This window comes from Hippocampus zosterae, chromosome 7 (genome assembly GCF_025434085.1).
Source record: "Hippocampus zosterae strain Florida chromosome 7, ASM2543408v3, whole genome shotgun sequence".
NCBI lineage: Eukaryota > Metazoa > Chordata > Actinopteri > Syngnathiformes > Syngnathidae > Hippocampus > Hippocampus zosterae.
In genome coordinates this window covers 13,451,590-13,478,408 of record NC_067457.1, presented here as the reverse complement: position 1 = coordinate 13,478,408, position 26,819 = coordinate 13,451,590, and the positions used below count along the sequence as shown (strand labels likewise).

Genomic DNA, 26,819 nt, shown 5'->3' with positions numbered 1-26,819 from the left:
AATGCTCACCTGTCTCGTGGCAATGACTCGTTATTGGCCATTTCCCCAAAGATATGAGACATTCTTCGGGGGCGAGATGTCTCAGGTATCTTGTTGTAAAATGATGACAGAGACCGCATTTCTAGTTTGATGTAGATGGCTTTTTAAAACCCTTTATTATACTTTTAAAATAAGATATCCTTTATTTATCCCACACTGGGGAAATTTACAGCTTCCAGCAGCAAGAATGTAGGTAGAAAGAAGACAGAAGAAAAAAAAATCAACAACAACAAACACCGTTCAATTAAGTGCAATATAAACACAAAATGGATAAATCGCAGTGCTATATACAATTATCTTTCACATCATTTACACAGTTTCTCAGGAAACTGAGGTCTTTTGGGGGTCAGGGGTCGCTCCTTAAGACTTTCTATAACTCGGTGGTGGCCTCGGGCATCCATTATGGCATTGTCTGCTGGTCAGGCAGCATCTCAGCCCGGGACAGAAAGAGACTGGAGCGACTGGTCAGGAAGGCCAGTTCTGTCCTGGGTTGCTCCCTTGACACTCTGGAGGAGGTGGGCAACAGAAGGATGCTAACTAAGCTAAAAGCTATGATGGCCAGTCCCTCCCACCCCCTCTGTTGAACCTACTACTGCGGAAGTCTCTCGCGGTTCATGTGTAGGCATCATTGCTGGTGACTACACGATGTTCTAGGCACAAGACTGGAGACGTTTCGTATTTTTCTTTGGTCGCTACCACTGAGTCGCTGAACACCCAACGTGCCTCAATGCATCGTCACTGCCAGAAGCGAACTGCAGGGAAGCTCCACCCCCTTTATTTATATACACCCCATAACACGGTATCCCTCCACACAAAATAGCACCAAACATTAAGCGATAATACCAGTGGCATACATTGTCACCCAACACCCCCACTCGATGGTGCCACATACATGAACATTGCATTAGTTACCGAACATATAGGGTCTAAACTTTTCAATTTTTGCCCTTGTAGCAGATTTAGTGAACACGTCTGCTCCCATATTATCTGTTGGACAATACATCAAAACAATTCTTTTCAGCAAAACATTGGACCTGATGAAATGGTATTTCATGTCCACATCCTTGCTTCTTTGGCAATACACTGGGTTCTTCGCAAGGCGTATCGTTCCCTGATTGTCCTCGAATATCTTCGTGGATTGTTGAAATCCTGGATGGAAGTCTTTCAAAACTTGTGTAAGATACAGTGCTTCCTGAATAGTTGCCGCCAGTGCAATATATTCAGCCTCACAAGTTGAAAGTGCAACTGTCTGTTGTTTCTTTGTCTTCCATGAGACAGTAGCACCCCCTTGTGTCAGACTAAAGCAATAGCCTGTGGTGCTCTTTCTATCCTCTTTATCATTTGCCCAGTCGGCATCGGAGTAACCTACCAACTCTAATTGTGTGTCACTCTTTTTGTAACATAGTACCTGGTTCTTAGTTCCTTTTAAGTACCTGTACACATGTTTTAATGCAGTCAAGTGCTTTTCTCTTGGATCAGACATATACTGAGATAGTCTACTCACAATCCAGCTCATATCATGCCTAGTGCAGGTCATGATATATATGAGGCTGCCCAGCATTGCTCTGCATTTCCTCTGATCGGTTTTGTCCCCTTCTGGAGACAGGTCACATTTGATTTCACTTGGAGTGGCTCTTGCTTTGCATTCAGACATGCCAAACTTTTCCAATATTTTCTCAATATATCTGGATTGGTTTAATGTGATTGAGCCCACATTTTGCTTGAAATCAATCCCTTTGAAATGAGTGAGGCATCCGAGGTCTTTCATCCTAAACTTACTCTTGAGTTTCTCTTTGATCTCGCATAAACACCCCTCATTGCTGGCAGCCACAATGATATCATCGACCCACACTAACAAAATTACTTTTTCTTTGTCAGACATTTTGGTGTAGATACAGTGGTCTGCTTGACTCTGTACAAACTCGTTCGCAAGTAAAAACTCATAGAGCATCATGTTCCAATTTCTTCCAGACTGTTTGAGGCCATATATGGATTTGTTTAACTTACACACAAGTTGTACACCATCCTTTTGTTTCACACAAAAACCTTCAGGTTGATCATGTATAGTTCGCAGTCAATAGGTACATGTAAGTATGCTGCCTTCACGTCCATTTGGTTTAAGAGCAAGTCATACTGTGCTGCAAGCTGCATCAGTAGTCGCAGTGATGTCAGATTAGCGGTCGGCGAAAACGTCTCAGAATAGTCAAGTCCTTCTCTCTGACTGTACCCTTTGGCTACATATCTCGCTTTATACGTTTCATTGCCTTTGTCATCCTCCTTTAAAGCGTACACCCACCTTCCCCACACTGTCTGTCTACCCTCCGGTAATGGCACAAGGGTGAAAGTGTCGTTCTCTTTAAAAGAAGTCATCTCATCTATCATAGCCTTTCTCCACTTATCTGACTTTGGCGATGCCATTGCCTCGGAGAATGTTTGTGGCAATCCCACCGTTGCTCTATAGCAGTAATCAATTGTGATCTCATTGTCTTCTCCTCCACATTCATAATTGTCTAAATATTTTGGTGTCTTCCTTTCTCTACCAGAGGTACGAGGAGTCTCAGTATCATTGTTTGGGTCCGTGTCGCAGTCAGGTTTAAGCTCTAGTTCTGTGTCAAAATCTTTTTTTGCATATTCTGTCTGTGACCGACTTGCTTTAGGCATAGTTACCCACTCTACATAGTGGTCCTCCAGTTGAGTCTTCTCAGTCTGCGTCTCACTCTCAGTCACGGTCTTTGTGATGAAGTGGACCTGTCTATGTTTCTGAACCTTCTTTTTCTCTGGAAAATAGATTAAATAAGCAGGTGAATGACAGTCAAAACCAACAAAGATCCCCTTTTTGCCCTTTGGATCTAGCTTTTTTTTTTTGTTCATAGACCATGCATTCTGAACCAAACTTTTTTATTTTTGACAAATCTGGCCGTTTTCCTGTGAAAAGTAAATAAGGAGTCTCTCCTGTTCTTTCGCAGTAACACCTGTTCCGTATAACTGCTGCTGTTCTGGCTGCATATGGCCATAGCTCCTTGGGTAAGCCAGATTCTATCAGCATACACCTCACCATCTCAAACAATGTGCGCCAGTTCCTCTCTGCTGTCCCATTTTGATGTGGGGAGTAGGGCGCTGATCTCTCATGTTTTATTACATTATCTCGAAGCAGAGATTGATACTCTTTTGAAACAAACTCTGTCCCATTATCCGATCTCATTCGCTTTACTTTACCATACGGTGCTGTGTCTGCCAAGAACTGCTTTGTAGCTTCAACTGCCATGTTTTTGTTCCTGAGAAAATATACGAAAACAGCTCCAGAAAAGTCATCAGTAAAAGTGATGGCATATTTGTACCCGTCAAATGACTCTGGGTCGATAGGCCCACCTACATCTGTATGTACCAGCCCTAATGGCTCTTTAGCTCTCGCATCACTTTTCCTGTTTCTATTCTGGGTGAATTTCCCTTGAATACAGGTTTCACACTGGTTAGGTCTAGTTTTGTCACTGATTTTCATACCTTCTACTATAGCTTCAAGCTTAGCAATATCACCATAGTTACAATGGCCCATTATCTCATGCCATGTTTTCATGTTTAAAGATGCATTGCAGGAGTCCTCACTGCATGCAAAATTTTCTGTGACAATGTCAAGATAGTACATTCGGTCCTTTACATTCATCTTGCATATTGTCCCATCTGAAAGGATCATTTTGTTGTTATTTTTCTCAAAGTTGAACTTCGCTCCTTTCGAAGTTGCTGCTTCCACTGAAAGGATATTCTGCGGGTATCCCGGGATGAGGAGTGCATTTGTGATCTTGACGCTCACTACTCGTCCACTGCTGTCGGCCAGCTTGATTTGTGCGTCCCCCTTCTTCTCGACACTTCCGGTGATCCGTCTCCCATCAGCCAGCTGCATGATGTGATCTTTAGGCCGGAAACTCATCAAATCGGGTGAATGCGTTCTTGTCGGTGATGATGTGGGCAGAAGCACCACTGTCCACGAGTAGTCCATATTGCTGCGCTCCATTGGGTCGCCATTCACTCACCCGGAGCAATACTGTTTCCTCTTCTTCCCTCGAAGATTTGGCTTGGTCTCTGCCACGAAATACCTTTTCCGCATCGTCCATAACTGCAGCCACTTTGTTGTTCTTATCAGCATTTGTCCTTCGCTTGTGTTGTTTCTTATCCTTACTCATGCAGTCTCTTGCTTTATGCCCCACTTTTTCAAAAATAAAGCATTCTCCATTGAAGACGTATTTTTTGTCTTTTTCTTTGGCCTTCGGCTTGAATGACTTGGCGGTCATTACTTCATCTGGTCTGGGCCTGCTTCGGTAGCGGAGGGTGCATTCAAAACTTCTCAGCCTAGTCTTGAATTCAGCGAAGGTTAACACTTCCCTCGTTTGAGTCACATGCACAGAAAACGGGTTGTACTCATCCGTGAGTCCTCTCAACACCATAGCCACCAATAGTGCATCGCTTAGGCTCTCTTTAGCTCTTTGTAACGCAGCCACTAGCTTCTCGACACGTGCTAGATAGTCCACTAGCTCCTCACCGTTAACCATTAGCATATTGGTTAGCTCTGTGTACAGCCCGACAATTCTCGGCTTTTCTTCGGACTCAAAATGGCGTCTCAATATTTCCAGACTTTTCTTACCATCTTCTGGTGCTTCATACAGGATGAGTGTCAATGTTTTATCATCCAAGCAGCCGCACAGTTCAGCATATGCCAGTTCGTTTTTCCACTCGGTTTCTGTTGCGGCCTGTTCGCTGGATCCCGCAGCTTCGTCGCACCCGAGGATAGCATCTTTTAGCCCGATGGTTTTCAAGTATGCTAGGAACCTTGCCTCCCAGATGTGATAGCGGGCCTCATCTCCGTCAAATCGCGGCGGTAATCCTCTCCCATGGAGCGCCGCTGTGCCTGGAACCCACCTGGACCCATAATCTGTTGAAGCTACTACTGCGGAAGTCTCTCGCGGTTCATGTGTAGGCATCATTGCTGGTGACTACACGATGTTCTAGGCACAAGACTGGAGACGTTTCGTATTTTTCTTTTTTCGCTACCACTGAGTCGCTGAACACCCAACGTGCCTCAATGCATCGTCACTGCCAGAAGCGAACTGCAGGGAAGCTCCACCCCCTTTATTTATATACACCCCATAACACGGTATCCCTCCACACAAAATAGCACCAAACATTAAGCGATAATACCAGTGGCATACATTGTCACCCAACACCCTCCAGCCCGCCCTGACAGCACTTGGTAGCTCCTTCAGCCAGAGACTGTTACACCCACGCTGCAAGAAGGAGAGATACCGACGCTCGTTCCTACCGACTTCTGTCAGGCTGCTGAGTAAAAATAACAACAATAATAATAATAATAATAATAATAATAATTAAATGATGTGAATGATAATTGTATATAAAAAAGAAAACCTTTAGTCTCGCAATGGAGAAATTCCAGGTTCACAGCAGCAAAGTTATGAAAGGAAGAAGTAGAACAACAAAATATAGGAGCTGCTGTAAAGGCAGCCACTCACGCGGCGCCATTTTGAAGTCATAATAACAACAAAAATAACACAACACAACACATAGGAAGGACACAGACAGTCGTGCAATCTTCACCACTTTTCTGCATACACTTTGTTCTCTGAAGCAGTTATAGATGAAAGAGGAGAGGATCAAAGTGTCCTTTCACCAGTGGATCAGAGACGTCATGCTGAAAATGTGCACACGTCTGCTACAAGCTAAGTTTTGAAAGCAAACGCGAAGCTGTAGCGTCCATTGATGAAAAAGAGATTGACTCACATCTCCTGTCCCATGTAAATCCACTTCAATTCCAAGCCGCGATTCCCAGTTCAACATCCGCATCAGCGCTCCGCGCTAACGTTCCTTTCTTCTCATCGTTGGCTCCTCAAGTCTTACATCCATCCAGCCGCAGACCCTTCAACAGCACCGATCTCTCCGCTGAACAAAGTTGGGCTGTGAAAAATGCTGCCCATAACAGGCGCAAGACACAAGCGCCCCGGAACTGTCCAGCAACGACAGTCAAATGGCGCCGACATTCCTCCCAGGCAAAAACAGTGCTGGTATACCCATGCTGCCAAGAAGGCGCAACCACCAAGCACAGAGTTTCCTCCTTGATGAATGTCGTAGCCAAAAATGCTGAATTAAAGTCCACATCAGGTCCACACGACGTAACAACAAACACAAAGTGACAAAACCAACCAATAAACAACAAAAAAAAAAAGCAAGGCTCATGAGAGCACTTGCCTACGGCTGCCTACTCGGGCGCCATCTTGACTTCAAAGATAGCACTGCGATTTATCCATTTTGTGTTTATATTGCACTTAATTGAACGGTGTTTGTTGTTTTTTTTTTCTTACGTCTTCTTTCTACCTACATTCTTGCTGCTGGAGGCTGTAAATTAAAAAACTAATCAAATTTTGCAGCATTCTTTTTAATCTCCACGCAGATGAATGGCGTAGTCAAGTGCAATTTATTGTGCAGGCATCCCAAAGTACAACACAGTGAATATTTACAAAAAGAAAGGGCAAAATACAGCAAATAGTCCAAAATATTTCCCCAAACCGTTTGTGCATGCTGCATCTCATCATTGGTGAACGCAAGTGTACAGTTTGTATGACAATATATGCTTCTCACAATGACAACATCTGAATGTGCCCCCTTCCATCACACTACAGAATTTTAAGGGAGGTGAGAATGACATGTTTTGACATTTAATGTGCATGAAAAAAAATGTAAATGTAAATACCGTGTGTCTAAATGAGAGATGTGTACATGGTTTGTTGCCCAGTCGTCAGGGACAGAGCCGCTCCCTCACGCTTACCATTGTTTATCTGTCCATACAGTCCAGGATTTTGTCATTGTTGTCCTCAAAGAAAAGTTCTTAGTGATGGGAATGGTCTCAAAGAGACTGCCCTCCGATGATGTCTCATTTTTGTGGATAGCTTGCCTCTGTCTTTCTGATGCTAAGTTCACACTGGATGTGAAATGAACTGGCGCCGTGTGCCTTGCGCGGGTTTGATCGCAGGTGTTCATTCGCGCATGTGCATGTCACTCGCGCTACATGTAATGGGGAAGAGGCAAGGCATTATTTGATGAAATAAGGGAAAAGTGGTGACCCTTTCTTAGTTTCCAAAACAACACTGGACGATATAGCAACCGCATCTCCTTCATTGTTGTTGTCACACATGTCCCACCAATCGTGATGATACTCAAGATTTGTCATCCAAAGTTAGGCGTAAACCACACAAAGTTCGGGCAAAACAGTACAACGCTGTCACGTTTTGCATGATGGAAGAGGACTCCAAAAAGCAAACAGGGAGGGAGGAGCCGGAGCAGGGTGGACTTAGCAAAATGTATTTAACAAAAATACAAACACCGGGGGAAAAAAACAGATGACAGAAACAAAACGGGACAGGGGCACACAGAAATACAAACAATGACAAACACAATGACGCGACCCGGACTGGTCGGGTAGGGAGTCCCTTTCACAAAACACCTACTAATGACACACTGACAAACAAGTGAGCCACTGCGGGAGAAGCCCTACAGTGCCACCTGTTGGTCACAAACAGAACCACCCTAAAAACGCCTACTTTTCTGTCTTCATTCAATTTCAAAGACGTATTTAGATGTTTTTTCAGACCCTTTCAAGTACAGTCAATATAAAATGAGGAGCTGGGATTAAATGTGTGGCGTCTGAAAAGACATCTAAATACATCTTTGGGAGTGAATGAGTTGTGTCACAAGTAACAAATGTTCAAAAAGATTTGAAAAATGCAGGTGTGTGTGTGTGTGTGTTTGTTGTGTGTGTCCCAGTGCTTAGTCACACTCCCACCTGTTCATCTCCATTAGAAAAAAAGAATAAGTCGATGCTGTCCGCCTTGAGTAATCTTGTGACATTTGAGAGTCATTCAAGTTCATGGAACTCAATTGAATGTGCGTAACCGGGATGTTACACACTTCACAGTCAACAGCAAAAGGTCTAAAATGCTACATTTTCCTAAATCAAACCACTTGACATGAGAATGTTTCCTTCAATGGCATTTTGACAGAAAATGTGTTCAAATGTCTTTGTTGTATGTTTAATTTGAGTGGCCCTAATCTCTGACAATCAAAAATGCGGACAGACCAGTGGGACGAGAAGCTTCTCGGTCACGACCCGAAAGGCAGACCAGCCCAACATCAGGTAGCTAGCCATAACTCTTTTAAAAACGTTTGCTTATTCTTACATGGGTTACGTTAAATTCACAGCTGGTATAAAGCGCTCTTATGTGAAATTTGTGCTCGCAATTCAAAGCAAATATGATAAAAGATTCCTGAGTTGAGTGACTTGTATCTCAAGGCATCGCTGTAGGGATTATATAGAAGGGAAGGCATAAGAGCGACGATTATTTAGTCGGGAATAACGGATTTGGGAAGCCATAGTTCAGCCTTAATCGCATAATATCTGACCTTGAAAGCTTTTCTCAATGCTCCACTTTTCCATATCCAACATGTCGGCGACGTGGACATACGCCGAGCAATCAGAGCGGCTTTATGGAAATTGGATGTCGATGGTAATCGCTCACGAGGGTCGCGTGATTTCACAAAAAGCTCAGGCGCGCTTCCTTGTTGAATTTACCTCTCACGACCAAGAGGTCGTCGCTGTTTCTCACGTACACTGAATTTCATATAATCTGATGTCCTCTTTTCACATACTAGCTCTCTTCTTTACAAAATACGCAAAACGGCGGAAGTGAACTCGTTTAAAATCGGGTTAAAAAAAGTATGCAAACCGTCCACACGTGCTACCTGACGTCACAAGCAGCCTGAACTCTGATTGGCTCAGAAGTATTCGAAGGGCGATCTCCGGTTGGCTGTAATTTCGCGTGCGCCCCCTGGACGCACAGTTGCAACTGAAACTTGTTGCCCTGCGCGCCTCAAAGACTAAAACAACTGATCCCGAGAATGAATTTACTCGTCCCCTTTGTTGTGACTATGCATGTACACAACTTGACGGCTGGTCAGTGCACTTTCTTTACCACTTGGTTTATTATCTGAAAGATGTGATGATTCACGTTTGCGCTATGTACATTAGTTTGTGAATCAACGAGTTACTTTTTCTTTCTTCGTGTGTCAACATTATTCATCGTTCTTTGACTTGAGCACTCGTTTCTCGTCTTAATACTGTAATAAACTGCTATTTTTACAACCCAAAAATTTTGTTGGAATATTTAGATAATATTGTTTATAAGCTTAAAAATGACCCAAGTCAAGATGATGCACAGCAGCATACATATGTCATGTCTTAAATATGGAAAAGTGAACACACAATAATAAAATGTTGTACTCTGTCAGTCGTTGAGCAGAAGATTAGATCCAACGTTGTTTGCTAAGATGTAAGTAGTGTAATGCCCCTCAGTAGCGGAGAGAAGGATGCTCGCAGTCGCTGATACTCTTAATCATTTTTAATAACAAAATAAGTAATAAACACACGCATTCAAGGAGTTGCTGTTCGCCACAACTCACGCTCATGCGCTCCACACTCAGACTAACTCCCGGAGCCAATATTTCCCCCCAACCTGGCTCCTCCCCTCCCTATGATGTCACACAAATACAAGCAACAGATATTACAGTAGTTTCATATTTCTCAGTCTGATCAACGTGATGGGGCAAGGGGTGGTGGTGGTGGTTAAACTTACTAATTTCGTATATTCTATTTTTAAATAAATTATACTTTTATTATTGGGTCAACCATTTTCTCTTCTTTAGATAGCCGATCGTTAAACCCAGGTCTTGGTGTGTTACAATTCAAATGGTCTCAAGCAGTGTTTCTTTTTACAAGTACGACCTTGAAAACGGTATGGAGCTCTCCACGTACCACCGCAATGACTAACATTAAAAATTCGTAATGCTGTGGGGCTCAGTGTCCATCAAACGCAGGTTATATTTCTAAACATACACTTATGTTATTGTCACCCTTTGAAAGACTATGTGCAGTTTGATTAAGAGCATGCTTAAATCTAAGAAAATAAATACATGTATTCAACTAATGTGTTGATTCAAATATATTGCACATGAAATTGAACTTGAAAAAAAGTGCTTTAACCCTTTCATGCATCCCATAAGATGGCAACACAGTAAGATGTCCACTGGAGTAACCGCTCTCCCTGAAAGGGTTGATAATTGACAACGAGAGACGTTTGACTCTATTGAAAGTTTTTTTGTGTATCACGAGTGGTCATCCTGCCACACTTGGAGAATCACTGGTGAAAAGTATAAGAACTGTTTTCATCTCGACCCAATATGATTAAATTGATTAATCCATGATGATTATTAAGTAATAATCATCATTTCACTGTAAAGGCAATAATGTTGCATCTAATTTATCGGAAAAACACATTGTATTGCCTACATTGAATATTTTGCAAAGATAGTCGATAACACGCATCTTTTAGTTTTTTGTTGTTTGCAAGGATGTTAAGAATGATAAACATGTCAAGTCAATCATGTCAAGTGTGTCAAAGCTCCAACAGCTTACGGAATCATTTAAAATATGCATTGTGTAAGATTGCTGAATGTAAAACAAAAAATATCAAATGTGAGAAATGTTCGGGTTTTTCTTTCAGCCATTCACACGCTGAATTATTTCATCACAACGGCCTCTCAAATTCCAAACCTACCAGAGTACTGGGAGCTGGCTTATGTTAATGGCGTTCAGATTTTGCAGTTTGACAGCAACAGCAGGAAAATGAAAGCCAAACATGACTGGGTGAACAAAATCACAGCAGAGGATCCACACTTCTGGGAGAGAGAGACACGCATAAGTATTGCCAATGAGCAGGTTCTCAAAGTCAGCATTGAACGCTTGAAAAAGCGCTTCAACCAAAGTGGAGGTTTGTTTCCATTCATTGTTCTGCTCGTAAAACGTATTGAGTGTGCCTGTCCACTTTTCTTTTCTTTTTTTTGGGGGGGGGGGGCGCGAATAAACACACACATCACTGCTGGCTTCTCTCTGAAAAATCCTGTGCGTGACACTTTCAGGTGTTCACATGATCCAGAGGAAAATTGGCTGTGAATGGGATGATGAAACTGGTGAAGTTGATGGCTGGGAACACTACAGTTATGACGGAGAAGACTTCATATCATTTGAGCTGAAGACGATGAGATGGATCGCAGCACATCAACAAGCTTTTATCACAAAAAACAATTGGGACCGGTTGGATTTTTTAAATTTTTTAAAACACTGGAAGGATTTCCTCACTGATATTTGTCCTGCCCAGTTGAAGAAGCATGTGAGACATGGGAGGGACTTCCTGGTGAGAACAGGTACAGTGGCCTCTCTCACATATAAGATATAAGATATCCTTTATTTGTCCCACACTGGGGAAATTTACAGCCTCCAGCAGCAAGAATGTAGGTAGAAAGAAGAAAAAAAAACAACCAACACCGTTCACTTAAGTGCAATATAAACACAAAATGGATAAATCGCAGTGCTATTTACAATTGTCTTTCACATCATTTAATTATTATTATTATTATTATTGTTATTTTTATTCAGCAGCCTGACAGCATTCGGTAGGAACGAGCATCGGTATCTCTCCTTCTTGCAGCGCGGGTGTAAGAGTCTCTGGCTGAAGGAGCTACCAAGTGCTGTCAGGGCGGGCTGGAGGGGCTGGGAGGGACTGGCCATCATAGCTTTTAGCTTAGTTAGCATCCTTCTGTTGCCCACCTCCTCCAGAATGGCAAGGGAGCAACCCAGGACAGAACTGGCCTTCCTGACCAGTCGCTCCAGTCTCTTTCTGTCCCGGGCTACGATGCTGCCTGACCAGCCGACAATGCCATAATGGATGGCCGAGGCCACCACCAAGTTATAGAAAGTCTTAAGTCAGTCCCCTGTACTCCCAATCGTCCCCCTCTGTAATGAGGCCAACAATCGCAGAGTCATCGGAGAACTTCTGAAGGTGGCAGTTTGGAGTGGCATGTCTGAAGTCCGAGGTGTAGAGGCTGAACAGGAATGGAGCCAGAACAGTCCCCTGCGGTGCTCCAGTGCTGCAGAGAAGCCGGTCCGACTCACAGCTCTGCAGCCTCACGTACTGCGGCCGATTTGTGAGGTAGTCTATGATCCATGCTGTGAGATGGTGGTCCACTCCGGCGTTCTGCAGTTTGCCTCCCAGCAAGTTGGGCTGGATGGTGTTGAAGGCACTGGAGAAATCAAAGAACATGATTCTCACAGTGCTCCCAGCCTTCACCAAGTGTGACAGCACTGAGTGGAGGAGGTAGATAATGGCGTCTTCCACGCCATGCCAGGCTGAACATGCAGCGGCTCACCAGCGGTCAAAGGTGTGCGAGGAGGAGTCTCATTCTCTCATTTGTCCTCTCGCGTTCTCTCTTCCCTCCTCTCATCCATTCCCTTCATCTGTCGATCACATCCTCACATGCTCTCTTTTTTATCCCGGGGGTCGGCAACACGTGGCTCCAGAGCCGCATGCGACTCTTTAGCGACATCTAGTGGCTCCCTGGAGTTTTAAAAATAATAGGATAAGTATAAAAATGTTTGAAAATGGAAAAAGATTTTGATAGTATGCTAATACCGCTCAAATAGATATAGATACATGTTGCAGCTCCGAAAAAGGAGAGCTGTGGTATTGTTTTTTTAAAAAACATTCATTCATTCATTCATTCATTCATTCATTTTCCGAACCGCTTGATCCTCACCAGGATTTTTAAAACTTACACTTTATTTATGCTTTTAACAGTTTCGACAAACACAGACACGTCTGCGTCCGACTCCGTGCCTTCTCTCTTCTCGTTCAACTCGAGAGGCGTTCAAAGACAGCCTCCAAAAAACGGCAATTCATGAGGACTTCACTGAGACTAAGAAAAGCAAAAATAATGCACCAAAACAGAAAATCTAGCGAGGAAATCACTAAATAAATTCTATGGTGGCGTTTGTGATCACACAACAAAGGAATGAATAACAAACAATTCTGAGACAGTCTCCTACATACATACAGCATGTGTTTCCTTATTTTCAATTTTCGTAGTTTCATTTAACTAATCGTTAATTTACGTTTTTCGGAGGCAGTCATGAACGCCTCTTGAGTGGAACGGAAGAAGAGAAGGCAGTCTCCGTGACTGACAAAGACGGACCTGTATTTGTTGAGACTATGAAAACCATGAATAAAGTGTGCGTTTTAAAAAAACGGCACCACAGCTCTCCTTTTTCGGAGCTGCAACAAAAACTTCTATATATATATTGTGCGTCGTCCCGCACGCGGTCTGTCCTTCCGTCTGTCCCTTTTCAAAATGTACCGACTTCACCGCGCCGCTGCGCGCCGCCACTGCGCCGCTCAGGCAGTGGCTCACTACGATCGCGCGGGCATCTTAGCGAAAAAATGTTGTCTACCCACAAGCATTGCAATAAAATTGTTAGTTATTTAGTAGAGCTAAACATCTCTTTATTTTCGCGATAAGCAATGAAGATGAACAAAAAGTTGAACCAAGCAACAACACTTTTGTGGGCCGAAGGCCCACCTTACCAGCCTTCAGCAGGAACTAGCTGATGAGCCACCCGGAGGGCGGCGAACCAGCTAGTATTTAATAAAGCTGCGACACAGTTCACTGAACCAACAGCAAGTTATAACATTGACTCGACAGCATTGAACTCTCTTGTCGCTATTCTATTTCCGTGTTCTATTGCAGGGGTCCCCAACCTTTTTTGCCCCACGGACCGGTTTATGTCAGACAATATTTTCAGGGACCGGCATTTAAGGTGTGGCGGAAATAATACAGCAAAATAATATGCTGTGAGCTGCATGAAAACTGTGGCGTTTTCGATATATAATAACAATAAACACAAGGAGCGTATAATCTGGCCGCAACACTCTGATCGCGATGGTAATGTTTAATGCATTCAAAATACAATACAACGCAAATTCAAAATGCATGAAAATGATGACTCACTCCAGCCCCGAGCTTGATTTTCTGCAACCAGACGGTCCCATCTCGTGGGAGTAGGAGACAATGACACTTTAAGTGTGTGTTTTATGTCCAGTCTACTTTGTAATTTTGTTTTAGTCGCCGTTGCTGCAGAAAACACCCATCTAACATAGGTAGCATGTCGGAAATAGCAACAGTGCGATTGTGGCGATCTCAGAGTATTCAGCCATAACTTGAATCCAGATGTCTCGAACGTCCTTTTAAGGCCGCCGTCATTTGCGATCTCCAGCAGTTTTTGTACAATTTTTTTAGTCTTTTTTTTTTTTTTTTGCATAATCGGTCACGTGGCGCAGAAGCGTGTTTTGACGTGTGTCAAGCGTGACAGAGATGGATGTAACGGAGAATCTGGTATTTTTTTCTAAATAAAACATCTTTCATATTCCGAAATAAATAAAACGGAATTAAGGCAAGTTCTTTCTGTGCGACCCGGCACCAAATGCCCTGCGGACCGCTACCGGTCCGCCGACCAGCCGTTGGGGACATCTGTTCTATTGCATGTCTCCAGCAAGGAGCCATTTTAGAGTTGACATATTACTGTAATGACCATACACGAGGTGCACCGGATTTTAAGGCATGCTGTGAGCTTTTAATAAAATGGAAGACTTTTCGGCGCGCTTTATAGTGCGGAAAATACGGAAATACCTTTTCTGTAAATCTGACAGGATGCTATGGGTGAAGTGTGCACTGAAACAAATGTATGTTCATAAACATACACACATTTTTTTTCTCCATTTCTTCCTACACCTCTCGCAATCGACTCGGGACCAGTCAGTGATCATGATCGACCAGTTGGGCACCCCTATTTTAAATGGTCCTCTCACTTAGTCCTGTGTCAGTGTGTTTCTTCCTTATGCGTGTACCTCAGCCTCTCACCACAGATCTGACGAGCCCTTGCCTTGTTTCCGCAGCCTTGCCTATAGAGTTCTTACCTGCTCAGTGAGGTTTTATTAAATTCGTTTCTTTCACAGTTTGTGTCTTTACTCATCAGCCCTCAAAATACATCTCCCCTTTGAATCTGAACCCTGCAACTGTGTCCTGTGTCCTAGCCTGGTACCGACACCCCCTCACATGATCTTTCCATCTTTCATCCTCTCAAACATATTCTCCATTGTTTGTCCTCTCCCACATTTTTATTCTTATTTTATTTATTTATTTTATTCTTTCAATTGTCCTCGGATGCTATTTCGTTCATCCTAATACTACTTCCCTCCATCTGTCATTCACATGTATCATCTTTTCTCCTCGCATGTTCAAGCCATCGTTGATCCTCCTACACGTTCCCTATTTTAAGATAAGATATCCTTTATTTGCCCCACACTGGGGAAATTTACAGTCTACAGCAGCAAGATTTTGGGTAGAAAGAAGAAAGAAGAAAAACAAAGTGTTTGCATTCAGAAAATAAATGTTACAGTTTCAATGTATACCGTTCAATTAAGTGCAATATAAATATAGATATTGATAAGGTTTTGTTGTCTCACATTTTCTCCATCTTTCAAGCCACTGTGCATTTTCTCCAAATGTTGTCCTCACTTTCTCTCCATCGTCATGCTAATGTTTTCTCATCCTCTTTTGCCCTCAATTGTTCTCTCCATCTTTGCCTTGGTTTGCAGCGCTTCCCACAGTGTCTCTCCTCCAGAAGATGCCCTCCTCTCCCGTTACCTGCCACGCGACGGGTTTCTACCCCAGTGCGTCGGCCCTTTTTTGGAGGAAGGACAGCGAGGTGATCCACGAGGACGTGGAGATGGGGGAGACCCTCCCCAACCATGACGGAACCTTCCAGACCACAGCCCACCTGAAAGTGGAAGTGACGGCCGGTGTGGAGGGCAAGTATGAATGTGTGTTCCAGCTTGCCGGCGTCGCGGAAGACATCGTCACCAAGCTGGACAGAAGAATCATCCTGAGCAACGCGCGTATCCAAGGTGATGACACGCATTGACTTGATTTGTGACAAGCCATTGATGTGTTTCTCTTCATCACACGCTCTTTGTTGCCATGTGAAGAAGAAGAAGTCAGGAAGATGACGGCCATCGTTGTCACGTTGGTGATCCTTCCTCTGGTGGTGGTGGTGGTTGTTGCCGGGTTCCATCGCCAGATAGGTGAGCGACACGAATGCTTCGTCGGTCAGGAGGAGCCAAAGGGAAGATTTGCCTTGCGCCTTTTTGACAAAAAGTTAATGTAATATTGTTTGTCTTTCCTTTCAGCCATACACCCTCGATCGTATCAGTAAAACATTTTCTACGAAGGTCTGAATTAGAGCTCTGTTCCCAAAGTGTGAATGGGGATAACCCAAAACGACAACAAATTGTTGTCATGTATCATTTAAAGAAGAAAAACAGCACTCAACAGTACCGTAATTTTAAAAACACACATTAATGACATGAAGCAAGATTTTTTTTTATCAACAGGTTTTATTTTCCTCACTGCATCACTGGTCTTGGCCACCGGAGGGCAGTATAATACAGTCATTGAGACGTCCGAATTGCTTTCTCTCTGACAGCATGCTCGCTCGCGCTCGTATTTTTAGTCTGCGCTCACAGGTAAAGCAAAAAAAAAAGCAACAAAAAAAAATAAAAGGGGGTTAAACAATGACTTATATCTTGAAAAATTCTGAAGTCAGGCCACCCGTATGAGGTGGTACCTTACTGTGTAATACAGTGACTACCTGGAATTAATTGAAAAAGGCAAAAGAGCGTAAGGATTTCTATTACATCTTTGCAAGATCCATTCAGCTGAGAGTACCTTGCTTTAGCAAATGTACTTCGTTCATGCGTGTGACTGCCCCGCCCCCCAACAATCTCACATTGTGTTTTGCTCCCTCAGCCATTGCCTGATTCAGAGGTTGTTTCCAAGTTTTGACTGAGCCCGTTTCGGAGCGTCACAGGATGAGTTAGCTCACATGGACGCCACGAGATCTTGGGTTTCTGGAGAGGGTTTCAGTAACATGGTTTTGTGCATTTGCTGTGCTCTGCTTTCTCCAGGTGTCAGAACGTAGGAGAGCTTGGATTTGAAAAGAAATGTTCTTTATTCTTCACATAGGTGATTGGTGCAATCATATTTTTTCAACGCTCAAAATTGGTTTCTATTTTTGGTATACTATACAAGGTTAGATTTGAGGAGTGCCTTGGATTGCTTTCTTCTGTCAGTGTCGGTCTTAGTGTCATGTTGGATTGTATAAAACCCACCAGGGTTGCTGCATGAAAATGTCTTCTTTTTTCTCATCAAGTTGTTGAATTATTGAATGTATTTGAATGAAATGTTAAATGAAAATGTGTTGGACTGTGAAATGCAGTCGAACTGTTCTAAGGAGATGCACTTTGTTTTTAAAAGCAGGCTAGATGCAAAGCGACAGGTTTCTGTTTGATTTCATACACGCACGCACGCACGCACGCACTCACACACGCACGCACACACACAAAAGTTATATGTATCCCCCAACATTGACTCACTCGTATCTCAAGGCATCACTGCAGCGACTACATAGAAAGGAAGGCATAACTGTCACAGTTTTGCTTTCACAGTGTGAGTGTTATATTGTAAGGAAGAAGTGATTTGGAAAGGCACAATTCAGCGTCAACACGTCATAACGCATCACTCGGTGCACGTCATAACGCTTCACTCGGTGCTCCACTTTTCCACATTCAATATGTCAGCGACGTTAACATACGTGTAGCAACCGGAATGACGTCATGGCAATCGGATGCCAACGGGACCGCGCAGCAGTGTCACGTGATTTCAGAGAAACGCAAAGGAGCGCTTCCTTGTTGCAATTATGGCTTCGAATGGCTTATAGCCATTACCCCATTACCCCTCACTACCAGGAGTATGTCGCTGTTTCAGCACAAATCCCACAAACACTGTTTTTCATCTCATTTGAAATCCTCTAACACACAAACACACTTGCTTACGTCGTTTCAGCAACGTAAGCAAAACGACGTAAGCAATTTCGTTTAAAATCAGGCAGAAAATGTTTTCTGGCAATGGAAAAAAAGGGCTGAGTGACGTCACTGGCAGCCCGAATTCTAATTGGTTCAGGAGGCGAACTGGTCCAAGCGCGTCCCTCCCCCCGTCTATTATCTCGCGTGCGCCCGTGTGACAGACAGCCGCAACATCTAACGCCTTGTCCTTCTGCGACACAACTTTGGATACCGAGAATGCATCTACTCGTCCTCTTTGTTGCGGCTCTGCAAACACTCAACGTGACGCCTGGTAAGTGCACGTTGTTAGCAATTTATTTATTGCGCGAAAAATTGTGAACCGACGGGTTAACGTTTATTCTCTTCGCGTGTCCGCTGCCTCAACATTGACCAGCAGAAATATGTTAACGATTAAATATGGAAAGGCGAACCCACGGTTGAGCAGAAAAAGATTAGCTTCAACGTTGCATGTTAATCTGCCCGTCGTTTTTTATTTCTTGTTCTGTTCAACAAGGTGGGGCGGGGGTTAAACTTCCTCATTCGGTGTCTACATTTCAACAATTCATGTCGTTATTTATTTAGTATTGAGTGTGTTCCGGTTGCAATGGTTTGAAGTAGCAGTTCTCAAACGTTTTGTCAAGTACAAACTTTGGAGAAAAAAATATGAAGCTCACACCGCACCGGCACAATGCCTGACATGAAAATGGAGTCATGTGGTCGGTCTAATGTTCACGAAACCCGGGCAGCGGTTTTTTTCACCTAGTGGTGTGCCGCGGGATTTTTTTTTCAGCGAAAGAAATGTGCCTTGGCGGGAAAAAGACACTGCTGTAGATCATGGCATGTCAACGAAGAGAAAGTGAAACGCACCCGATCAAGCCAAGCAGGTTACATCATACGAAACACTCAGGAGACGCGTGGAGTCGCAAAGACTCAAATCGACAAGAAATTCTGCCAATTTCCCTTCTCAGAGTGAATTGCGAGCGGCTCGACGGAGAGTCGAGTCAATGAACGTTTCCTCAAATGCTTCACCTGTTTCGGTGCGAAAAACCTTCCGCTCACTGCACCGCTAATTAGTAAGAATGCGAGCTCCGTGGCGCTAACTATGGCCATGGAGGACTTCGAAGCGTCCCGTGGCTGGCTTTAAAAGTTGGTTACACGACATCAGCTGAGCAACGCTGTCGTGGGTGGTGATCGAGGGGAGGTCAAGTTTGAGACAGCGAGTGAGTGGAAAGAAAAGCCACCAGGTCTCTTACTCGTCTCATTTTGCAGAAAGTAGTCTGAACTTTGTGATATTTGGTTCACATACCTGTACTGTATGCTTCAGTTTTGTGTTAGAAACCGTTTTTGGGCAACATGTGGTTGCAATTTGTTGCTTGTGTTGTCACACGTTTATGTTGGTAACATACTTGCGTGTTCATAAAGGACATGTACCATAATAGTATCCCACATATGGAAATTCAGTTCTCAGGAAAGATTGGACACCGCAAAGACGATTTGTGACTAGAAAATACTTATTGCATCGCTCGACTTCTACTGGTCGGACCACAACCCGTCTGCAGCAATGCACTGGCAAAAATAGGTGATCAACAACACTTTTCATGAAAAAAAAGTAGATTCTGACTAGAATGCCTTTGTTCTGTTCATATTTGATATGGACCGTCAACAAATGCAGGTTGTTTTTTTTGGCCCCCGAGCCAAAAGGTTTCCTCACCCCTGATCTATTTCATTTCGAACGTCGTGTTTTTTTGCTAGTGGTGATCACGTCACACTTTGAGAATCACAGTTGAAAAGTACATGAAGTCTTTTCATCTCGATCCGATATGATTGCATTTATTAAAAATCATCATCATCTGAAAAACGCACTGTGTAGCCGACATTGAATTTCATGCATGGGTATTTGATAACTTTCTAGTTTTTTTTTTGTTGTCGTTGCGGGTTATCATGCATGACCGTAGTCCCCTGATTTGAATTATTTTTCAAATGAATGACAATCGTGCAATGCAAGGTCATTTGATTTCTTTTGTAAGTGTGTTTCAACCAACGATGAGGAGCATTCAACATCTTTGAAGAAATCAAAAAGAGAAACCGATGAAAAATGTGTAAAAATGTGCTTTGATCAAACGTGGCGTCAATCATGTCCAGAATGTCGAGGCCCGAGAGCAGATGGAGTCATGTCAACCACGCATTGCGCGAGGCTGCCGAATGGAAAGCAAAAGAATAAAATGTTCTTGTCTGTTCTTTCAGCGCTACATACGCTGCGTTATTTCATCACAGCGTCCTCTCAAATCGCAAATCTGCCAGAGTACTGGGAGGTCGTGTATGTTGGCGGCGTTCAGATTTTGCAGTTTGACAGCAAGAGCCGGAAAACGAAAGCCAAGCTGGACTGGGTGAACAAAATCGCAGCAGAGGATCCAGACTTTTTGGAGCAAGAGCTGCACGGCAGTCTTGTCCAATAGCAGGTGTTCAAAGTCAACCTTGAAATCCTGAACGAGCGCTTCAACCAAACTGGAGGTTCGTTTTCCGCTCGTACAACGTAGCGGATGTGCCCCGACTCATAAACATGAACGTCACAGCTGGCTTCTCTCTGTTCATCGTCTGCGTGACACTTTCAGGCGTTCACATGATGCAGCAGATGAACGACTGTGAATGGGATGACGAGACTGGTGAGGTGGATGGTTAGAATCAGTACAGGTGTGACGGAGAAGACTTCATCTCATTTGAGTGGAAAACGATGAGATGGATCGCAGCCAATCCACAAGCTTTCATCACAAAGAACAAGTGGGAACGATCGGACGGCTACAAAGAATTAATGAAGAGCTACGTCACTGAGATTTGTCCTGCTGCCTTGAAGACATACATGAGCAATGGGCGGGACTTCCTGATGAGAACAGGTGCGGTGGCCGCTCACACTCTCTCGTCCTCTCAGCCCTTCTCTTCATCTGTCCATCGTCCTCGCACGCTCTCGCTTTCTTTCACCCTCTCGACATGCTCGCCGCCGGTTGTCTTCTTGCACCTTCTCGGCCCGCTTCCTAGTTGTCCTCGCTTGCCGTTTCTTTCACCGTCTCACACGCGTTCCCTCCATCTTCCACTCACAGGTATCATCTATTGCTCTCACACCTTTTAGCCCTCGTTGACCCTCTCACACGTTGCCTCTTTTGCCTCCTCACCCTTTCTCCGTCCTTCAAGCTGTCGCGCATTTTGCCTGACTTTTGTCCCCTCCCACTTTCCCCCCATCTTGATCCTGACGCGTTCCGGCCGTCTTTTGCCCTGACACATTTCCTGAGCGTCATCCTCTTGCGCATACTCTCCCTACTTCCTCCTCTCACACGATTTCTCCTCCCACATTTCTCCTTGCAAAGTTCTTCTCACACTTTCTCTCCATCTTTGCTCCTCCCACGTGTTCTCTCGTCGTCTTTGGCCCCCCTAAGTCGTTCTCTCCCTCCTCGCCGCAGAGCTTCCGACGGTGTATCACATTCAGAAGACTCCTTCCTCTCCGGTCACCTGCTTCGCGACGGGTTTCTACCCCCTCACATCGGATCTTTTCTGGAGGAAGGACGGCGAGCAGCTGCACGAGGACGGGGAGATGGCCCAGACGCTCCCCAACCACGACGGAACCTTCCAGACCGCGGTCCACCTGAAAGTGGAGGCGGCGCCCGACGCGGAGGCCAAGTACGAATGTGTGTTCCGGCTGGCCGGCGTCGGGGAAGCCATCGTCGTTAAGTTGGACGGCAAAAACATCCTGAGCAACGCGCGTGACGCAGGTGAGCCACTTGAATCGTTGCGTCACCTCGGACTGACTCTCGCGAACGGTGTCCTGACGAGCCCTTCGCGTGCTTCTCTTCATGGCCCACATCTTTGTTGCCACGTGAAAAAAAGAAGAACGAGTCAAGACGGTGGTGGCCATCGCTGTCACGTTGGGGGTCCTGGCTCTGCTGGCGGCGGGGGTGGCGGCGGTCCTTGCCAAGCGTCGCCGGAACAGACAAGGTGAGGGACGCCAAGATCTGGTCTGTCGGGAAGATCCAAAGAGAACTTGCTCCACTTGTGGCTAAAAGTCCGTGATCCTAACTTTCTTTCTCTTTCCTTCCAGCCAAATACTCTGCAGCGCGTAAGTAAAACATTTTCTGTTTCCTTTGAGCCACAATCAACGGGGCAGTTCCACGAAGGTCCGATTTAGGCCTTTGCCGCCAAAGCGTGAATCGGGAGTCGCTTGAAACGGCAGGAAGAGTCGGCTCCGTAACGATGCACACGTGAATGTTGATGTGAGAAGCGGCGTGAGAATCTCTCGCTGTGCACCAAAAAAAAAAAACAACAACAACAACAGCATCGGAGCCTTTCATGTGAGTTGAATTTTTTTGAGTGGCCGCGCTCGTAATCGAAACCACTCGCGTCACAAATCATCTTGTCCAATGAAATAAACGGAAATGCCAATCAGCCTTTCCGGCTGTCCCCAAAAAGACAACAACGATGGTTGTCAGGTGTCATATTTAAAAAAAATCATACATACATGCACACAGTCATGAGATCATGAAATCGATTTTTGAAGGGAGAACATGTTGGTTTTTGTTTGGTCTCACTGCTGATTGACGGCCACTGAGCTTCGGCCATCTTGGACAGTTTAAGTCAGACGCAAATCAAGCCGTCTCAAATCCTTTGCGGTTATCGGTAAGACACTAATATGAGTTGTTTCGACACAGAGGATAAAGAATACGCAAAATAACAGTGTACGGTACGGTGCAGACACGGCAACAGTTGTAGAATAAAAAGACACAAGTAGAAGATCGGACAGCGCCGCAAAAGTAATTCGGCAGTGAACGTATCAGCGCAGCAAATCCTTTGGCGCGAGCGTGACTCGTTTCGCTTCACATCTCACTCTGCGGTTGCACTTCCTCAGCCGTTTCCACCGATTCCAAGCCCCTTGCTGAGTGAGACGCGGCGACCACCGCACGGTGAGTTAGCTCCCGCGCCATCTTTGAAATGTGGAAATGCTCTCGGCCATCTTGATGTGGATTCTCGTTCACGCTTTGCTTCTGCTCTTCTCCCTTCAGACGCCAAGACGCCTCTTATTTTGGGGGTCCCCTTGCAGCTCACTTTGACCGCGCAAGGAAAAACTATATATGGATGACTCTTTTGGACATTTCATTTTGACACTCAGTGAGAGTGGTCTGTGTACGCTACAGTACACACAGCAGCTTTGAGGCGGAGCTGTCAACTGATCACCACCTGGTGGTGAGTAGGCTCCGATGGTGGGGGAAGATGCCGGTCCGTCCTGGCAGACCCAAACGTATTGTGAGGGTTTGTTGGGAGCGTCTGGCGGAATCCCATGTCAGAAGGAGTTTCAACTCCCACCTTCGACAGAGCTTTTCCCATGTGCCGGGTGAGGCGGGGGACATTGAGCCCGAGTGGACCATGTTCCGTGCCTCTATTGTTGAGGCGGACAATCTGAGTTGTGGCCGTAAGGCAACCACCGTACTCGCTGGTGGACACCAGCAGTAAGGGATGCCGTCAAGCTGAAGAAGGAGTCCTATCGAGCCTTTATGGCCTGTGGGACACCAGAGGCAGCTGACAGGTATCGACTGGCCAAGCGGAACGCAGCTTCGGTGGTCGCCAAGGCAAAAACCAGAGCGTGGGAAGAGTATGGTGAGGCCATGGAAGCCGACTTCCGGACGGCTTCGAGGAAATTCTGGTCCACCATACGACCACTAACACTGTACAGTGGGGATGGGGCGCTGCTGATTTTGACTCGGGACGTTGTGAACCGGTGGGCAGAGTACTTCGAAGACCTCCTCAACTCCATCAACACATCTTCCTTGGAGGAAGCAGGGCCCGGGGACTCTGAGGTGGGCTGCTCTCCTATCTCTGTGGCTGAAGTCACCGATGTGGTTAAAAAGCTCCTCGTGGCAAGGCCCCAGGGGTGGATGAGATCCGCCCGGAGTTCCTCAAGGCTCTGGATGTTGTGGGGCTGTCCTGGTTGACACGCCTCTGCAACATCACGTGGTCAACAGGGAGATTGCCTCTGGATTGGCAGACCGGGGTGGTAGTCCCTCTTTTTAAAAAGGCGGACCGGAGGGTGTGTTCCAACTACAGAGGGATCACACTCCTCAGCCTCCCTGGTAAGGTCTATTCAGGGGTGCTGGAGAGGAGGGTCCGTCAGGAAGTCGAGCCTCAGATTGAGGAGGAGCAGTGTGGTTTTCGTCCCAGCCGTGGAACAGTGGACCAGCTCTACACCCTTAGCAGGGTCCTCGAGGGTATGTGGGAATTCGCCCAACCAGTCTACATGTGTTTTGTGGACTTGGAGAAGGCGTTTGACCGTGTCCCCCGGGGAGTTCTGTGAGGGGTGCTTCGAGGGTATGGGGTACCGAACCCCTGATACGGGCTGTTCGGTCACTATACCACCGATGTCAGAGTTTGGTTCCCATTGCCGGCAGTAAGTCGGAATACTTTCCAGTGGGGGTAGGACTCCGCCAAGGCTGCCCTTTGTCGCCGATTCTGTTCATAACCTTTATGGACAGATTGATGTTCTTTATGGACGCATTGATTTGAACTAAATGTGTATCGCGTCGTATCACATCGTAAAGACGGTGAGACTGTTGTGAACAGACAAATATGCTCTCAATTATTTCCTGTTTTACTTTGAAGGGTCTGTTCCAACGTCCGGTTTGTCCATTATATATACTGTGTGTGTTATACTTGACTACTGACCAATTCTAATAAAGCAAGATACTGTCACGCAGACGCAGATTTTTCCTCCGTTTATCCAGCCGCCTTGAGGGGGAACACGCGGGTATACTGCATAAGTAAGCCGCTGACAACAGGTTATGGGCCCAGGAAACCCCCAAGAACGACTGAAGAAAGTTTGAAGCCGCTGAGAAGAGCGACGAACTGCGAACTTGGCGAAGAGGTTAGCGTAGCTTAGCTTCTAGCTGCTAATAGTGCTACCTCGTGGTGCTACTCTAGACTACCGTAGAAGCTATGGAGCAGCCAAGCCATGGCTCAAGCAGATGGTCACGTTTAACTTTTAACGGAGATGAGAAACAGTATGAGCTCTGGGAAACAAAATTTTTGGCCTACTTGCGGCTACAGGGGCTCAAAGAGACTATTTTGAGTGAAAATCCGCAGTTTGTTGACGTTAATGAAGAGGATAAGGACAATGGAACAGAACGGGATGGCCTATGCAGAGCTGATACAGTTTTTGGACGACAAAAGTCTAGGCCTGGTCATGCGCAAAGCTGCAGATGATGGGAGAAAAGCCCTGAAGATTCTTCGAGAGTGCTATGCAGTTAAAGGGAAACCTCGCATAATAAACCTGTACTCTGAACTGACAAGTCTGCAGATGAGAAGCAAAGAAAGCGTAACAGATTTTGTGATTAGGGCAGAGACTATCATCACAGCGCTAAGAAATAGAGAGGAAGTCATGAGTGATGATCTTCCCATAGCAATGGTGTTGAAAGGACTTCCAGAATCCTTCAAACCATTTGCAGTGCATGTGACACAGAGTGAAGAAAAACTAAAATTTGCTGACTTTAAAACTAGACTGAGATCATATGAAGACACAGAAAAACTCTGTGCTCAAGTGTAAGATAATGTGATGAAAGTGCACGTAAAAGATAACACTCCAAGGGGCGACAACAAAAACAAAATGGCGGATATGGTGTGTTTCAAGTGCGGTGTAAAAGGACACAAAGCAAGAGCATTCCAAAGAAGACAGCGGTGCAGTTATTGCAAGAGTGCAACGCACAGAGATGCAAACTGCAGACGACGACCGAAGAGTGAACAAGCTAGACAAGCTGCCGAGGGAGACGGCAACAAGTCGTATGCTTTCTTGACCAAGGACCGGGAAGCGGACATCTTTCCAGGACATGGTGTGAAGACGAACGGCCTAATGGTAGACACGGGTGCTACATGCCACATCATCACAGATGAGACAAAGTTCAAGAGCTTCGATGAGACCTTCAAGGCTGACACTATGTTGAGCTAGCAGACGGAACCAAGTGCCAAGGCGTGGCGAAACAGCGGGGAGAAACAGAGGTGATCCTCATCGACAGCAAAGGACACAACCATACAGCGATATTGAGAATTGCACTGTTCATCCCTTCATATCCACAAGACATTTTCTCTGTGATGGCTGCGACCGCAAGTGGAGCAACAGTGATTTTCAACGAAGGAAAGGACATGGTGAAAATGAGTGATGGTACTGTATTCCCTGTTAATGTGCAGAACAATCTTTACTACCTATCTACTGCAGAAGAGGGTAATGACAAGTGCAAAGGTTGTTTTGATTTGCAAACGTGGCACGAGATTCTTGGCCATTGCAATTAATAATAATAATAATAATACATTTTATTTGTGGGCGCATTTCTAGAAACTCAAGGACACCTTACAACAAGCAGTTAAAATCACGAGTACAATGTTAAAAACAACATCAAATAAGAAAAAATAAATACAACAAAAATAAATAAAATAATGGCTTTATGGTCTGAGTGAATAGGCTTGTCGAAACAGATGTGTTTTGAGGCTGGATTTGAAATGTGTTAATGAGTCTGAATTACGAAGGTCAGCTGGGAGTGAGTTCCAAAGCTGGGGAGCAGAGCGACTGAAGGCTCTATTTCCCATGGTGACGAGGCGAGCAGGGGGGACAGAGAGGAGGACAGAGGAGGAGGTGATGTGCAAAAGTTGACAAAAGTGGTTGATGGTATGGTAATCAAGGGGAAACGTGACAAACCTGTATCACCATGGGAAGTGTGTATTCAAGGGAAGTTTGTACAAACCAGAAATAGAGAGCCGGATGCAAGAGCAACAGAGGTCTTTGGCTTAGTGCATACAGATCTGGCAGGACCTATAGATTCAATCTCTATAGATGGACACAGATTTGCAGTGTCG

The 26,819-nt window shown here is 45.0% G+C and overlaps 3 protein-coding genes and 1 long non-coding RNA gene across 4 annotated transcripts in view; 2 read left to right on the top strand and 2 right to left on the bottom strand.

Annotated features, from left to right (window-relative positions):
• ngly1 (N-glycanase 1) overlaps window positions 1–8,756 on the bottom strand; it is a 56,898-nt gene extending 48,142 nt beyond the window's left edge. Inside the window, exon 1 of the mRNA XM_052071106.1 lies at window positions 8,500–8,756. The gene's annotated coding sequence lies outside the window, so the exon portion shown is untranslated. The remainder of the gene's footprint in view (window positions 1–8,499) is intronic.
• A 129-nt stretch (window positions 8,757–8,885) lies between these two features.
• On the top strand, window positions 8,886–17,312 carry LOC127604302 (major histocompatibility complex class I-related gene protein-like). Its single transcript, XM_052071349.1, has 5 exons — window positions 8,886–9,049; window positions 10,656–10,922; window positions 11,071–11,355; window positions 15,639–15,947; window positions 16,029–17,312. Exons 1-5 carry the CDS (start codon window positions 8,995–8,997, stop codon window positions 16,205–16,207), a joined length of 1,095 nt encoding a protein of 364 aa, XP_051927309.1. The 5' UTR covers window positions 8,886–8,994; the 3' UTR covers window positions 16,208–17,312.
• LOC127604363 (uncharacterized) lies at window positions 15,741–21,695 on the bottom strand. The gene is made up of 2 exons (XR_007963297.1): window positions 21,577–21,695; window positions 15,741–15,820 (listed from the first exon to the last, which is right to left on the bottom strand). It is a non-coding gene; the product is annotated as an uncharacterized LOC127604363 (long non-coding RNA).
• On the top strand, window positions 17,952–22,251 carry LOC127604213 (H-2 class I histocompatibility antigen, K-B alpha chain-like). Its single transcript, XM_052071233.1, is given in 5 exon segments — window positions 17,952–18,234; window positions 20,187–20,453; window positions 20,555–20,833; window positions 21,395–21,703; window positions 21,819–22,251. Coding segments are annotated over 5 exon segments (1,083 nt in total). The 5' UTR covers window positions 17,952–18,179; the 3' UTR covers window positions 21,992–22,251.
• The last annotated feature ends 4,568 nt before the right edge of the window (window positions 22,252–26,819 follow it).

Excerpts from the sequence above, each read along its gene's own strand:
- LOC127604302 (XM_052071349.1), top strand. The coding sequence starts at position 8,995 with ATGAATTTACTCGTCCCCTTTGTTGTGACTATGCATGTACACAACTTG. Across the intron at positions 10,923-11,070 it reads GCGCTTCAACCAAAGTGGAG|GTGTTCACATGATCCAGAGG; the intron begins GTTTGTTTCCAT and ends TGACACTTTCAG. Across the intron at positions 11,356-15,638 it reads GGACTTCCTGGTGAGAACAG|CGCTTCCCACAGTGTCTCTC; the intron begins GTACAGTGGCCT and ends CTTGGTTTGCAG.